General features: G+C 36.3%; 4 protein-coding genes across 5 annotated transcripts; all 4 read left to right on the top strand.

Moving 5' to 3' along the window:
* Positions 1 to 1,716: 1,716 nt before the first annotated feature.
* LOC120006900 (uncharacterized protein At5g41620-like) lies at positions 1,717 to 5,659 on the top strand. 2 transcript variants are annotated; one of them, XM_038857022.1, is made up of 4 exons: positions 1,717 to 2,552; positions 2,733 to 2,855; positions 3,376 to 5,201; positions 5,288 to 5,658. In XM_038857022.1, exons 1-3 carry the CDS (start codon positions 2,184 to 2,186, stop codon positions 4,783 to 4,785), a joined length of 1,902 nt encoding a protein of 633 aa, XP_038712950.1. In that variant the 5' UTR covers positions 1,717 to 2,183; the 3' UTR covers positions 4,786 to 5,201; positions 5,288 to 5,658. The 2 variants fall into 2 exon arrangements, with proteins under 2 accessions (XP_038712950.1, XP_038712959.1); XM_038857031.1 differs by lacking the exon at positions 2,733 to 2,855 and having other exon boundaries at positions 5,288 to 5,659.
* Positions 5,660 to 6,354: 695 nt separating this feature from the next.
* On the top strand, positions 6,355 to 9,443 carry LOC120008532. The gene is made up of 3 exons (XM_038858893.1): positions 6,355 to 6,582; positions 6,940 to 7,123; positions 9,069 to 9,443. Exons 2-3 carry the CDS (start codon positions 6,965 to 6,967, stop codon positions 9,246 to 9,248), a joined length of 339 nt encoding a protein of 112 aa, XP_038714821.1. The 5' UTR covers positions 6,355 to 6,582; positions 6,940 to 6,964; the 3' UTR covers positions 9,249 to 9,443.
* Positions 9,444 to 11,463: 2,020 nt separating this feature from the next.
* LOC120007225 lies at positions 11,464 to 12,220 on the top strand. The gene has a single exon (XM_038857436.1). The coding sequence runs from the start codon at positions 11,600 to 11,602 to the stop codon at positions 11,945 to 11,947; it is 348 nt and encodes a 115-aa protein (XP_038713364.1). The 5' UTR covers positions 11,464 to 11,599; the 3' UTR covers positions 11,948 to 12,220.
* A 1,710-nt stretch (positions 12,221 to 13,930) lies between these two features.
* On the top strand, positions 13,931 to 14,805 carry LOC120007235. The gene has a single exon (XM_038857444.1). The coding sequence runs from the start codon at positions 14,069 to 14,071 to the stop codon at positions 14,414 to 14,416; it is 348 nt and encodes a 115-aa protein (XP_038713372.1). The 5' UTR covers positions 13,931 to 14,068; the 3' UTR covers positions 14,417 to 14,805.
* The last annotated feature ends 2,010 nt before the right edge of the window (positions 14,806 to 16,815 follow it).

The raw sequence follows: 16,815 nt of genomic DNA, 5'->3' as shown, positions 1-16,815 counted from the left end.
CTTGAATTCTCGATAGGATTTTGTTGATTGGCGGGTCCAGGAAATAGGTGTCTGATATGAAGGTCCACGGGCCCGATTCCGCTCCAGCTATAGGGTATTTGTCTTTGAAAAAGTTGTGGGTTCAGGATAAAGGAGCCCATTAATCTTATATTTGAAGCCCATAAGCCCATATTGGATCCTCTCCTTGGATCTCGTCGTAATAATTGCCTGGTCAACAACCAATGACTGACTTGTCTAAAATTAACACGTCTTGGTTTATCATATACCGATTGCCGAATCCAACCTTGTGTGATTACATTTGCACATTCTCCTAAAATGATTTTGAGAAGCAGAAAACTCAGACAAGCATTTATTATTATTAGTGGCCAATTACTTTCTTAAGTGGACGTGGTTGAATCATTATCCACTTTTGGCCCAATAATATATGCAGGTTTAATTTAGGGCAAAAGATTTACTCAACTAACAAAGATTATGTACATGTGAAGATATTCTATCATATTATCCTTTTGGACAACAAGGAAACTCTGCGAATCCTTTGGACAAGGAAACTCTGGAATTTCGCAGAGCATCTACTATAAAATAATAAGTCTAATCTTATTTGTGTGCTAGTATTAATCCCAGTGCATCTGTGCATGGTGCATGGTTAATTGGTTATATATATATTCTTTAAACAGGGATTTGGAGAGAATGTAGGATTCGAATCCATGACCTAATGAGTATGTGATCTCTTACATATAATGTGATTGTCGTTCAACCAATATGAACAGAAGCAAGTTTATTCGTGATTTTCCCCATTTTTTTTGTATTTTAGTGATAAATAGGGATAAACCTAGATCAACCTTCACTATCCAAATAGAGACCCAGCCACTTGAATTTTTTTTTTTTTTTTTTTTGTCCAGCCACCTGATTGTTGTGCAGAACGTGGGACCACACAGGAGATTGTACTCTACATTAGGGGAGGGCAGGTGATGGAGGATGTATTAAGCGTTTGAATGTTTGATAGCTTGTTTGGTTATCTCTCTAAATTTAAAGATCAAAGGTGCATGAGATGAGACTGAGAGTTCGAAATTAGTTGAGATATTTTTCGAGGGTTCCCTAATTTCGTGGGTTTTAATTTGCAGCCCATAATGGGGGCTTCAACCCACTTACTCGCATGAGTTTTGAATTGATCTAAAGTATTTGTCGTCGTGATGCAAGCTGTGTCAATCAAGTTCGAGTTTAAAACTGATCCAATAATCACAAAGTGACCGCTAGACTGGGACCTGGCTGGGGAAAAAATTGTATGTATCGATTCACTAATACAGCTACAAACCGGTCCAACAAACACAAATAGCCGTTAGTGGGACCCTGCCTCGTGGCCTTGACCCTCAAAAAATTAATCTTCGTATGGCGTTGATTGATTGTGGGCTGTACTCGCATCATTTTAGATCACAGCCCACAATTATCGCCCCCACTTTTGTCTTACTTCTCATATTTACACGAACGCCCTTCATTTTTGCTCTTATTCTTTTCTTCCCCTGCTATTCTCTAACATTTACTTTTCAGTATGCAAATTAAGATTTTCCTTTTGTCTAACGGGAAATTCATTCAAGAGTCCCTGATTGAATAATGCATTCCTGCTGACGTGTACGCCACGTCCTCTTTCTCGTCGTTTAATAAATCACTGCCTTTTTCGTTTCCCTCTCAAGATTTCTGAATCGAAAGGAGGAGAGAAGACTCAAATCTTCCACAGTTTCATTCTTCTTGACAGTTGGACTTGCCCCATGCTTTCTAGTTTTTATTTTTGATCTCCCTTGCTTGCTTTCTTTCTTTAGACTGCCGAGTGAACCCAGAAGAAGAATCTCTCTGATTGCGTCCGTCACCTCTCTCTCTTTTGAGGAAATCAAGGCAACAATTCCGAAAGAAACAAATACCACCCCTCCACTTGCCTTGCTCTCCAAATCTTACAAATCTTGAAACCACAAAAATTGGACCACCAAGATCTCTTTGCAAAAAGTCAGTCTGTCATGATCATCATATCTTTTTGTTTACTTCTATGAACTTCAAACGCTAAACCCTCCTCCAGTCTAATTCAAATCTTGCAAATCCACTTTAGTGTTTTGGGTTTTGATGCTGAGTATCGACAATGGGTATAAACTGAGTAGATTTTTAGGAATCTTGAAGATTCAGTGAGAATTTTGCAGATGGAAGGCAAACAACATAGAGGGCATTCAAAGATTCGAAAGAGAGGTTGCTCATCATCATCATCATCCTCAATTGTTAAAAGATACAGAATCAAGCGCGCAATTCTTGTTGGATTAAAAGGTGGGTCTAGCACTCCAGTCCCAACTTGGAAGACAAACACGAAATCACCTGCTTTAGCTATGCCAAATGTTGAATTCACTCCCTCTCAGGGCAGAGAAGTTCCTGTGTCTGCAAGAAAACTCGCTGCCACTTTGTGGGAGATCAATAATATCCCTTCACCCAAAAAAGATTTGGACAAGAAAGAGTTGAAAAACAAAGAAAAATTGCCACAACATCTGTCAGATCCGTCTTATAGTCCTGATTCTGAGGTGGGTTTTCCTTCTTTCCCTTTCTTTTCTTCTGGGTGCATTTATATTTTGGGATTGGATGCTGAAAAGTAGGTGCTCAATTAAGTATTGTAGAATGTAGGTGCATATATCTGATTATGTGTGCTGGAATTCGTGAACCTATATTTTGGTCTTCAAGTGTTTGATATATGGTCTGTACAGGGGATGGATCGATCCAGATGCCAGGGTCATAAGAAAAGAACATCAATTGTTACTAAGAAACTTCAGATGACTGATTATAAGTTTGAGGGTGCGGACTCTGTCAACAATACCAGTTTGATGGAGGTAAGTGCCGACTGATCGCTGAGTGTGTGTTTGGGGCTATTTTCAAATAAAGCTTGATGCTAGTAGAATGTTTTTGCTTGTTTAGATGAAACAGTAAGCAGACTCCCAGTGCATATTTAATGTTTCTGAAAGTTTCTGTCCAAAATGTCTCCTTCAAGCTGTCTAATGTCCAAACTTAGAACTCTGGGGCCAAAATTTTCAATGTCTATTTCATGTGCCTCAACCCCCTCCAGAAAATGAACTTTTACACGTCTCCAGCTTTAATTAGATGATACAAGGTAAGGACAGGGATTTTAGCTTACAATCCTAGATTCTGATATCAACAATCTAATTGTACAGATTTTTCTATGTTCAATATGTTTTTTTTAGATAGCCATGCTGATATGAGAACACTTTTCTGTATAAACAAAAATTTGTTTCATTTTTATTTTTGGAATAACTTCTTTTTGACAGTAAGTTTGATCAGAGGGATTGCGTTGTGGTATTTTGAAGTAAACTGATCTCATGCTGCAAAATGCAGATTGAAACTCATTCCAAACACAAAACGCACAATGGCTGCATGGTTGGGATTAAAACCCGCCTGAAGGATGTTAGTGATGGCCTAACAACATCTAAAGAGCTTCTTAAAGTTCTGAATCATATCTGGGGTCTTGAAGAGCATCATTCAGCAGGCATATCTCTTGTAGCAGTTCTGCGAACTGAACTCAGTCGAGCCCGCAACCAAGTTGATCAATTGATAAAAGAAAAAAGATCTTACCGCAATGAGGTTGAGGACCTTGTGCAGCATTTTGCGGAAGAAAAGGCACAATGGAAAAGCAAGGAGCGAGAGAGGATTCTCAATGCCAATGCCTCTATGGCTGCAGAACTTGAAGTAGAAAAGAAACTAAGATTACAGACAGAGAGATTGAACAAGAAGCTTGGAAAAGAACTGAAAGATACAAAAGCATCTCTATCCAAGGCAATGAAAGAGCTCGAGAGTGAGAAGAGGGCAAAAGAGATATTGGAGCAAGTATGTGATGAGTTAGCCAGAGGTATTGGAGAAGATAGAGCAGAGATGGAACAGCTGAAGAGAGAATCCTCAAAAGCTCGGGAAGAGGTCGAAAAAGAAAGGGAAATGCTTCAGCTAGCCGATGTACTGCGTGAGGAAAGAGTCCAAATGAAGCTTTCCGAGGCTAAATATCATTTTGAGGAGAAAAGTGCAGCTGTAGAAAAGCTAAGAAATGAGCTTGAGGCTTACTTGAGAACCAAAATAGGTGACGAGAATGATGATGGTTCTCCAAGTTTTGAAAGAATTAAAGAGCTTGAGGCTTATTTAAAGAAAATTCAGTTTGGATCTTATCAGAATCCAGATAAAGAGGAAGACAAACTTAGAATAGCAAATGGTGAAAACCATGAAAGAGATGATTCAGGAGACAGTGATCTTCATTCCATAGAATTGAGCATGGACAACAACAGTAAGAGCTACAAGTGGAGTTATGCGTGTGATGGAGATGCTCAAGATGATCCAAAGAGGACTTCCGTAAATAAAGAAACCAAGGGAAGGAAGTCCGTCACAGAAAATCCAAAGTGGGGAGGAATTTCCTTAAATGGCATTGATTGGGACTTCATAACTAGAAGTCGGGAAAATTCAGAGAGAGTTGATCAAGAACAGTTATCTGAGATGGTTTCAAATTCACGCACGCTGGATTATGAAGATGAAATTAAGAGATATAAATCTGTCAAGAGTCTCAGAGACCACATATTATCCGGTCCTAATACAGCGTCAGTGCAAAACTTTGCTCATCCAACCCAACAATGGGGCCAATTGTTGGCTATGGAAGGGTCCGGCAGTCCAGTTTCGGAAAGCTCACCAGTGCTGCAGGGGGATAGTTTGAAACATAGACTCGAAATGTTGAGAACAAAAGCTGAGCGTCGGAGTTTAGGACATTAGAAGTTTTTTGCCCATTTTTGTCTTGTCTTGTGTTGTGTCTAATGCTTTCCTTGCATTTCCCTTGAGACGTTCAATCTTTCCACTCCATTATTTGTTTTAAGTTAATTGATTATGAGATTTTGAAGTCGAGATTGTACATAGAATGTCATACAAGCTGTATGAATCTGAGATAATTTATACAAAGCATGCTACAAGAACTGGAGTTGCTGTACTTTGTCTTTGTATAGTTTGCTTCCATTGTTGTTTCACTTGAGTTTTGATTTCATTTGGATTTTCAGGCAAAAACATACATATCAGATAGCTTGTCTTAGAAAGCATAACAGAAATGAGTTCTTTTCTGAAGAACAGTGGAAATCTGATGAAAGGCGATTAGCAACTGACACCTGAAGGGAACACATTTGCAAATGAAAGAACATGTAATAAGATGATCACACTATAATAATTAATCTGAAAGTCGGTATATTATTTGGTTCAATGATACTGTCTGCTATCATATTTGCAGGTCTATGGCCACAATGAAGGCAGCGGCACGTACAATTGTTGAAGTTGTTTGTAGCTGATAGGAGAGAAGAAGACACCAAATGGGTTTTGGTTTGAGATGTTGGAAACATAGTGTGGAAACTTCCTGCATGATATGCAAGCATGGTTGGCCCACATCCAGCACTTGTTCGAACACTGCGAGATTTGTATCAAAACATTTTAGACTTTGAGAGGGTCACGGTAGTACATGCATCATGGTCTGTCTCAAACGCACAGCGATCCGGAAAATCAAATTGACAAAAGATAAACCGGTGATTGTTGCCTGTTGGCGGTCGAGGATGGACGGGCTCTGGCCGGTCAGGATTTTGGGTGTAGGTGAGAAAGAAGAAGCGGAATTTCTTTTTTGGGTTTATTTTTCTTGTATCATTATATATTTTTGAAAAATATAAAATATCCAGAGATTGAAAATTTGGTGACTCCATTAGAAAATGATAAAAAGTTGCATTACCTCGAAGATAAAACTAGTATTGAGCTCTCTTAACAACTTGACATTAGCCTAATAGTTATATCGTCGGGTTTAGAGGTGAGAAGATCCTTCAGATCGAGTGTTTGAATCTGTAAGAAGAAATAGTTCAGGGTTTTTTGGGTTCTGTAAGTCAAAGACCGGTTAATTGCCCTATCCTGAGCTTCGCTCCAGTCTTATTTGTGTACTCAATTTTGGCTTAAAACTAAATTGGTAATCCGCTGTGTGTACGGGATACCCATCCCGAATTTAAAACTAGTCCAAGAGTCACAAAATGACGATTAGACCGAGACATTTTCGGTAAAAAAAATGTTTGAGCTATTGAACATTATTTGCATCCCATTTTTTTATTAAGTACACTTTATTAATCCTTTAAAAACACACACTATGAGGTGTACTTAATAAAAAATATGGTGCAAATTATGTTGATGATTGTTTAACCTAAAATCATATATTTATATTTTTAAATTCAAAACAAATTAAAATTAAAATTAAAATCGTAGAGATTCGATTTCGAGGAATCGAACCGCGTGCCTCACCTGTATTTTTATTTAACCATGTTGGTCCAAAGCTTCCAAGCTGTAAACAGTGAAGACGACCTTCTCATTAAAATTTCCACCATTGGAGCTTTAGTTTAGTAGCTCTGCAATTTAAACCTTAAATCAAACCATTTTTTACAGTTGAAAACGAGTCAGGAGCAACACATTTTCTTTGTGGAACCCTTGAACCCACTTCGAGACCCAGCTCCTGATAGATCGATCATGAATTTAGGGTTTTCTCGCCGGCCACTATCGGTAAGTTTTTACTGTTTTGTTTTGTTTATCTAAATTCTCAATACTCGATTTCTGCGGCATGCTGGCCTGCTTAAATGCAGTGCTTTGTGGCTTTACTTCTCTCATCGAGTGGAACTCAGAATTAGGGCTTTTCAATATAGGAAGTTGTTTCCCCCTTAATATCGTATTTGTAGGGAAAAATGTAAGATTTGATTTTCTTGGATATACCCAAACTATCGTCCGCTATCAAATTTAGCAACTCTAAATTGAAGGCAAAATCACTCATAATGTAATGGCTATTAACCTGCAATTAGCTTCTTGTTTTAGAACTTCAAGGTTAAAAGGCCGACTTGTTTTTTGAACTTTATGCTTTGACAGGTTGCTTGAAAACTTTTGTGACACGATGTCAAGACCTATGTTACTTGTCTTTCTGCTGCTTGTTCTCATAATAACCTCTCAATTTGAGTGGAGACAACCTCTGGTAAATGACATTGGTTCCACTCCTAGCATCAGCCAGAAGCAACACCAAATTTCTAAGCGGGAAGAAGCTGTGAAAGAGAAGGTGATAAATCTTACTTTCTTTTTGTGCTCTCCAATAACTGGATGAGATTGCTTCATTCTGGGTCATGTCTGAAGTCACTGGTTTCTAAAATTCAAGTGTTTTTACTTGGTGATAAGTTGTGATTGAGACCATTAGACTTGGATTAATTTTACATATTAATTGAATCTTTATTATTTTTCTCTTATGTGATATATGATGTTTGTGCCTGTCAAATTTTTGAGGGACTGAAGATGTGGTTTTTCTAACTTATGTCTGTCGGAGGTTGATCTTTTGGATTATTTCTCTGGAATTCAAAGTTTCTATTTTTGTGTTAAGGTGTTGCTTGTCTGTGAATGATGGATAGTATGCAACTAATATAAGTATACTCATCGGCAATAATAGTTTTCTCAATTTAACACACTTTTCAGTAAAATTGCTTTGAAGTTCTTGACTTGTAACTCGCCATATGCACTCTCTGGATTCATTTGTATACTTCTCGATTTTGGTGGCTGTGACATTAGTTTAATTTTTATTCAAATGGCGGAAAAGTAATGAAGTGGGTTGGAGAAAAGAAATGAGTTTGGATATGAACGTTAATATGCCTAATGATGTATACAAAGGAGTAATTGCTGTTGCGTAAGAACAAGTAGAGGATTTATGAAAAAATTGAGGATGGACATTGGGCCTTCTTGTCTACTATATAGCGCAGGATGAGCTTTCGAGACAAATTCACAGGGAAGTCCCTTGGTTTACATTATTTGCAGGTGGTGTTAGTTCAGTAGATGAATGTAAAAAATTAGTTCATAGTTACAGGCACAGCAACATTCCATGGAACTTGGAGGTTATAATTTATAAACTAAGTAGGACTAACTAACACAGAGATATGAAACATAAAATTGAACTAGTAAGGAAAGAGATGATGATGAAGTACATTGATGAGCTGTACATAGTTGTCAAAGGTGATAGGCGCCTCAAGGCGCAAAGGGTCTTCTATCCCCTAGGCGCACTTAAAGCGCACGCCCGAGCGAAGCAAGGCGCAAAAATAAAAATAATAATAATAATTCTAATAAATAGAGAGGGCTTGGAATAATAACCTGAATGAGAAATTCAACAAGAAGAAGGAAAAAAGATAATAGTATTTTTATTAATTGTAATTCATCATGTGACAACTATAGACATGTATATGACGTTATTGTTTCTCAAGTCTCAACTGTTAGTTGAGATGATTGAAAATGATAATAAAAGTTTGAATTAAGTTGACTGGCTAAAAGAGCACTTGGACTTGACCTAAGTAAAGAAGACAGATCGCAGCAGCTCCTCTCATCTTAACATATATGCCCCTAAAGTCATCAGGCGCCGCGACTGTGCGCCTAGCGCCTGATGACAGTCGCCTAGCGCCTGATGACAGGCACATGCCTAGGCGTCGCCTTGCTCTTGGTCCAGGCGCAGAGGGTGTGCCTAGGCGAGCGCCTTTGACAACTATGGAGCTGTATGTGAATGTCTAATTTTGTTGTCAGACTGATTCAGATACATACTTTGTTCAGCCAATGGTATTCTGCTCTATGTATTATTACGTACTGGTGCTCTTCATTTCAATTCATACTACTTGACTTCCAGCTTATTCCCAAATCAAAGCCACTTTCAACTAAGAGCAAGGTGCATGGCTATCTTGTTTAGCATGCAAACATGGGCTATCATCCTCCACTTTTTTGTGGATCCACTGGACTGTGGTTCATGTTCGTTGGACCATATATGGTTTTGTATGAACAATGCTCTAACCTATATCTCCACTCAAGTTTCCGTGTGTGAAATGACAATCCTACGAAACACTCAAATATTCGTTTCTTGTGATTTTTTTCCTGATTATTGATGTTGTCTAGAATAATGCTCTAGGATGTTCATGAATGGCTTGCGCAATGATGCCATCTTTGCTTGGATGCTCTAATAGAGACGTGTCTTGTTTCAGATTATTTTATCCCAGGAGAAGAACATTCAGAGACTCAATAAGCTTATACAGAGTCTGCGAGAGCAATTGTCGCTCTGCAGGGAAAATAACAAGACAGCAAATAGTAATGCGAACCCATTGCCAGATCATGTCCTTAAGCTTGAACGACAGCGCAGCCTGGACCCCGGAGGACTAGGCTAGCTGCTTAGTATTATTATCTGTTCAATGATTCTGATACGTCAAGTGTGTCGTATAACAAAATCAAGTTATCTAAATTATTTCTTAAAAACTGTTGGGAATGTCAACTGTCCACCATGTCCTATTACCCTGTGTATAGTTGATAATTAAATGGAAGGCATTTGTGTTTATCCACGCATATGATGGTTCTCTATCATATATCTCGTGTGTCTGTCCTATCAATTGTTAGCTTTATTTATCAAATAATGTGACTCTAAATGTCTGTTTATGTTTGGTCCAGAATCAACCAGATTAGCTATCAAATACTCTAATCCATTATCAATGGTTGTGTGATGATCTGTTGTAGAAGAAAAAGAAGCAGCAGGTATAGGTCTTAATTGGGTGGTTGAAAATTCAGTGGCGTAAAGATGGGTATTCATAATAATTTCATTAAGTAAGATGGTCAAAAACAGTGATATTTCACCTATATAACCAACCAAACCATGTTTAGAGTATGCAACGGCTCTCTATATCACCTTTAAATTAATTACTGTTTGCCTTCTTTGTTAGGTTCTCAATTAAAACACATTTAATCACCCGAACAGAAAGTATAATGAGGATAGTAGGAGATGGCAGCGGCAGCAGCAGAGAGAGGGACTGGTGTTTTGAATTCATTTGAATACAATGAATAGGACACCTTGGAGCAATAATTTTTAGACCAGAAATGATAGGGGATCTCAACTGACATGTCACTCTCTGTTTCAATCACAAGGTTTTGTGGGCCTCATACTTACATTAATAAAGGGACAAGATGAATTATTGGGATAACTGGAATCCCTAAAGTTTTTTGTTTTTAGTCGAATAACAACAAAACACTCAATCAATTCATCTAACAACCACATTATAGGTTTTTAATTAGTAAAAATTATCATCATTTTATTATATTATTATGCTTTATGTGAAAATATTTTCCTATATTTGTAGTAATCGATGGCTATTGTTTATAAATTTTTCTCTTATTCACAAAATAATAAAAAAAGATGTAATATATATGCAGTCAATAGCTAAAATCATATCATGATGAAGGGGTTGCATGCATTGATGGAAACTTGAAGGTTAGGAATAATTCCAGTGAAAACTAGTTAGTGTTTGGTCAAAACAAGTGATAAATGTATACAATGAAGCTATAAGCCTATAACGGAAATATTTGGGTAAGTCAAATAAAGTGGGTGTACAATGCATCAAGATATTCAATTTTTGCATGTGATGAAATACTCATGGGTGTCAAGTGTGTTGAGTTGTCTTATCCTGTTTGGGTTGTAATTGAAAAAGATATTCAATTTTTATAATATGCATGTGATGGTGGCTTATAAACAAAACAAGTATTCGGAAGGTTTTTAATTCGATTTTCATTGGGAGCAACATTTTTGTCATGTCGTTAGATGAGAAATTTATGTATGTGCGGGCCTGATGATCGAGTTTAAACTCATATTAAATGTCTAATAAATTTGTATGGTTTGAATGAATGGTTCATATCAACTATTACCAACCAAAAAAAAAGTCCAAGTTTATTGCTTGAGGAAGATGAAACCATGTGTGGTCAAAAGCTCCTATAAAGTTCATTAAAGCCCACAATGCAATCCATGAGAACATGAAATATATCCACGTTTATTAAATTTCTTTAGTCTCCGACGAAAATTCCACACAAACAATTAATGTTACATACAACTTAGCTTTCCATATCTATTGAACAAGTACAAGTTCAAGATCTTTTGATTGATTTGTAAAAAATATAAAATTCCATGACAAAATAACAAGAAAAAAATATCGCAGTTAGAGAAATTAAACCAAAAATGACAAAGATTCTAAAAGATATCATCCCAAAAACATCTCAACGGTCACACTGTTGTAATATTTCTGGGCTGGAATGCTTTTGGGATGACAACTGTCGGGATGTGTATCACTTATGAAATTAAACACACCAGCTCTCACTTGCGATGATTTAATTAAAAGGCAGGTAATCATCTTTAAATATTTGTTTCATCCACAATTAATACAAAATCTAGGTACCAATCTTCCTCTTCCATTTGTTATATTTAATATTTTCTCCCTGGATTTTTCTAGTCCAACCTAATATTAATTAATACAATTAATATTCAAAACAACCCCCCACCTCTCTCTCTCTCTCAACAAATCACTCTATATATAAATATAATACCTCTGCTTATATACAAACATACATAGCTAGCTCATACAGGTAAGTAATAGACTTATATAACACTCTTGTTTCTCTGAAATCTTCTATTTGGTTTTTCATACTCTGTATTGAACTGTTACATTAGTTTGATATCTCTGTGTTTAACAGGGATTTAAAGATGAGTAGAGGAAGAGGAAATAATATTCCAAAGCTTGATTTGAAGCTGAATCTATCGCCGCCAATTGTGTTAAACCAGCAAGTCGATCGATCGACAAACTTGATCAGGGCTTCTTCATGGACAACATCGCCGGATAGTTCGTGCTTGTCGTCGGAGGTGGAAGATGCAATGAACTACTCGAGCAGCCCAGAAGAGGCGGCTTCGATGGTGTTGGTGGGATGTCCTCGTTGTCTAATGTATGTCATGCTGTCTGAGGTAGATCCCAAGTGCCCAAGATGCAAGAGCTCTGTTTTGCTTCATCTTTTCAATCCCCATGAGAACAAAACCAGAACAAACTCAAGAAATTAGAGTTTACTTTTTCCGAGAATGATAAATATCTCAGTTATCATCCCGCCTGTTGAGTTAGACGTATAGAATCCAAGAGAATTCGTGGGTTCCACATTTCTCAATGGTTGTGTGATGATCTGTTGTAGAAGAAAAAGAAGCAGCAGGTATAGGTCTTAATTGGGTGGTTGAAAATTCAGTGGTGTAAAGATGGGTATTCATAATAATTTCATTAAGTAAGATGGTCAAAAACAGTGATATTTCACCTATATAACCAACCAAACCATGTTTAGAGTATGCAACTGCTCTCTATATCACCTTTAAATTTATTACTGTTTGCCTTCTTTGTTAGGTTCTCCATTAAAACACATTTAATCACCCGAACAGAAAGTATAATGAGGAGAGTAGGAGATGGCGGCAGCAGAGAGAGGGCCTGGTGTTTTGAATTCATTTGAATACAATGAATAGGGCACCTTGGAGCAGTAATTTTTAGTCCATAAATGATAGGGGATCTCGACTGACATGTCACTCTCTGTTTCAATCACAAGGTTTTGTGAGCCTCATACTTACATTAATAAATGGACAAAATGAATTACTGGGATAACTGGAATCCCTAACTTTTTTGTTTTTTGTCGAATAACAACAAAACACTCAATCAATTCATCTAACAACCACATTATAGGTTTTTAATTAGTAAAAATTATCATCATTTTATTATATTATTATGCTTTATGTGAAAATATTTTCCTATATTTGCAGTTATTGATGGCTATTGTTTATAAATTTTTCTCTTATTCACAAAATAATAAAAAAAGATGTAATATATATGCAGTCAATAGCTAAAATCATATCATGATGAAGGGGTTGCATGCATTGATGGAAACTTGAAGGTTAGGAATAATTCCAGTGAAAACTAGTTAGTGTTTGGTCAAAACAAGTGATAAATGTATACAATGAAGCTATAAGCCTATAACGGAAATATTTGGGTAAGTCAAATAAAGTGGGTGTACAATGCATCAAGATATTCAATTTTTGCGTGTGATGAAATACTCATGGGTGTCAAGTGTGTTGAGTTGTCTTATCCTGTTTGGGTTGTAGTTGAAAAAGATATTCAATTTTTATAATATGCATGTTATGGTGGCTTATAAACAAAACAAGTATTCGGAAGGTTTTTAATTCGATTTTCATTGGGAGCAACATTTTTGTCATGTCGTTAGATGAGAAATTTATGTATGTGCGGGCCTGATGATCGAGTTTAAATGTCTAATAAATTTGTATGGTTTGAATGAATGGTTCACATCAACTATTACCAACCAAAAAAAAAGTCCAAGTTTATTGCTTGAGGAAGATGAAACCATGTGTGGTCAAAAGCTCCTATAAAGTTCATTAAGCCCACAATGCAATCCATGAGAACATGATATATATCCACGTTTATTAAATTAGTTTAGTTCTTTAGTCTCCGACGAAAATTCCACACAAACAATTAATGTTACATACAACTTAGCTTTCCATATCTATTGAACAAGTACAAGTTCAAGATCTTTTGATTGATTTGTAAAAAATATAAAATTCCATGACAAAATAACAAAAAAAAAAATCACAGTTAAAGAAATTAAACCAAAAATGATAAAGATCGTAAAAGATATTATCCCAAAAACATCTCAACGGTCACACTGTTGGAATGTTTTTGGGTTGGAATGCTTTTGAGATGACAACTGTCGGGATGTGTATCACTTATGAAATTAAACACACCAGCTCTCACCTGTGATGATTTAATTAAAAGGCAGGTAATCATCTTTAAATATTTGTTTCATCCACAATTAATACAAAATCTAGGTACCAATCTTCCTCTTCCATTTGTTATATTTAATATTTTCTCCCTGGATTTTTCTTGTCCAACCTAATATTAATTAATACAATTAATATTCAAAACAGCCCCCCACCTCTCTCTCTCTCTCAACAAATCACTCTATATATAAATATAATACCTCTGCTTATATACAAACATACATAGCTAGCTCATACAGGTAAGTAATAGACTTATATAACACTCTTGTTTCTCTGAAATCTTCTATTTGGTTTTTCGTACTCTGTATTGAACTGTTACATTAGTTTGATATCTCTGTGTTTAACAGGGATTTAAAGATGAGTAGAAGAAGAGGAAATAATATTCCAAAGCTTGATTTGAAGCTGAATCTATCGCCGCCAATTGTGTTAAACCAGCAAGTCGATCGATCGACAAACTTGATCAGGGCTTCTTCATGGACAACATCGCCGGATGGTTCGTGCTTGTCGTCGGAGGTGGAAGATGCAATGAACTACTCGAGCAGCCCAGAAGAGGCGGCTTCGATGATGTTGGTGGGATGTCCTCGTTGTCTAATGTATGTCATGCTGTCCGAGGTAGATCCCAAGTGCCCAAGATGCAAGAGCTCTGTTTTGCTTCATCTTTTCAATCCCCATGAAAACAAAACCGGAACAAACTCAAGAAATTAGAATTTACTTTTTCCGAGAATGATAAATATCTCAGTTATCATCACGGCTGTTTGAGTTAGACGTACAGAATCCAAGAGAATTCGTGGGTTCCACATTTCTCACATGATACACATGAAATTCGATGCGTACAATCAATTGTTGGGATCTCTATAGTGACTAATTTTTTTCTTGTATTATCAAGCATATATAGGCATTTTAATTTGTTCTTTTTTTAAAATTATTATTTTTTTATATATGGTCTTCTTTCTTTTTTAAAATTAACTTGAATCCAGTGATTTTGTTTACCATCTTTGTTTGTTCTTGCTGGTCTTATTTGGAGTGAAGGAAAGAAATGATGGGTTTCAATGACATTAATGGGAGTTTGGAAAGTTGTGTTCTTGTTGAGTAAAGTTATTGTTTTGACTTTTAAAATAAGTATAAATAAGCAATAGTGTATTATTTAGATGATAGTATTATTTATTTGCACCACATCAATAAGCAATAGTGATGTAGCTTCATACATCGCTTTAGCATTAATATAGGTAGATATACATTACATAGGGGAAATCCAGTAGTTTCTCATACTTGCTGGTCAAATAATCAAACTTATGAATAAATGAAAATACAATTAAATAAGATGCATTATTCATTTTGAGCCATTTGTGTTACTTCATTAATTCAATCAACCTAGCAACAATTTTTTAAAACGATAATTAGATCATATAAGTTGGTCTTTTGGACATTCGACATGGGTCAAATCCCAATACGTGGTCACAATAGTATTCCTCCCAATGAGAATCGAACTCAGAACCTTCATAGTCGACACGGTTTGGCTCCAGAGAGATTGATCACCACTAACTTATTACCCAAATAGTTTCAATCAACCTACTCAATATGTTCATGTACACCAAAACATACACCTATAATGAAAGCCATAATCTAAACTACTCATATTAGTGGACAACTCAATATATATATATATATATAGCTTATCAAACAAAATATATATATCTATAGAATTGAAATTGATTACTTTTCTTTCATGGGATTAAGGTAGCATTTGCATAAGTAAATAACAAAATTTGCTACACAATTAGAATAGGTAGGTAGGTAAATGCAATTGTTTTTAGTCGGCTCATATAAAAGACTTTTGTCAATTAAACTTGTTTCCATCAAAATCAATGTTCTCCAACCATTCTCATGGTGGTTGAACTAACCTCTACTTAAACCTCAAGAGAGTGAACAACAACATAGAGATCCTAAATTAGGTCACCTGAGCTCAAGACACCCCAAAAATGGTTTGCTTCCTGCCCAATTAGTTAACACGTGGCCAATTAAGTTACATTTGTATTGTCAAATTTCATTTATGTTAAAAATGTGTAGTATTTATCAATCCCCGAAAATATATATATATGGACGGCCCCTGCAGTTGAATAATCTACAGTTTTCAATCAAGACCGTTCAATCTATTTACCAAAGTAAAAAGGTAGGGGAAAAAAAACAAACTGCACCCCACAATGATAAACATAATCGATGTTCCTGATTGAAACTGCAGAGCCACTACATTGACTTCGACTGCATGCCCTTAATTCATAAGGCAACATTGTGAATTTGTGATGATAAACTTTCCGGCCCTCCTTTTGGGCTGGCCTTCAATTTTGGGCCTAACTTTCATAGAATATGGGTTGATATCAAAACAAAAAAGCCCATGGTTTGGTCGAATAGATGTGTCTTTTCTTTCCGGTATATAATTATTATGGTCAACCGTCAACGTCACGACCATGGAGATGTGCTAGCCTCGTTCTTCAAAACATCTTCACTAATCCTGTTCTTCGTTGTTTCTCTTCCAAATCCGTTGAAATAGTCAAAATTCAAACCCTCTCTAATCATATTTGAAAGTCAAAGATGAACAAGAAATCCTGGAATCCATACCAGACTAAGATTAGCCACGTCAGCAATTGAGCTGAGCCGTATTATTTGATGAGGAGTGTTATCTATATCTATATACCTTTGAATTTCATAGACAAACTAGCAAGAAGAGACAGAGAGAGACACGTCATAGTTGAGCTTCCTCTCTTGTCCATTGCTTTCATTAATAAGACTTTCATTGAATTAAGCATGGTTTTATTGCTCAAAACCAGGCTTACAGAATCTATCCTTGTCTAATTTAATTCTCTAAGAAGTCCGGTTAGCACATTTGGTCAAAGCAAGTCTCGCAAATTAAACTTGGGTCGTGACTCGCCAAGCCTAGGCTCGCCAGGCCCCAATTCATTGACAAATTCCATGGATTATCAAGTAGATTATTTCTTTTCTTTTTTTTTTTAAATTCAAATGGAATGAGAGGGGTTGGACTCGAACACACACAAAAAAGGTGAGTGTCCGGGCCTGTACATGCATACCAAGTTGTTGTCCTACTACCG

This window comes from Tripterygium wilfordii, chromosome 2, assembly GCF_013401445.1.
Source record: "Tripterygium wilfordii isolate XIE 37 chromosome 2, ASM1340144v1, whole genome shotgun sequence".
Classification (NCBI taxonomy): Eukaryota; Viridiplantae; Streptophyta; class Magnoliopsida; order Celastrales; family Celastraceae; genus Tripterygium; species Tripterygium wilfordii.
The sequence above is the reverse complement of the archived record's forward strand: the minus strand, read 5'-3'. Positions and strand labels throughout refer to the sequence as shown.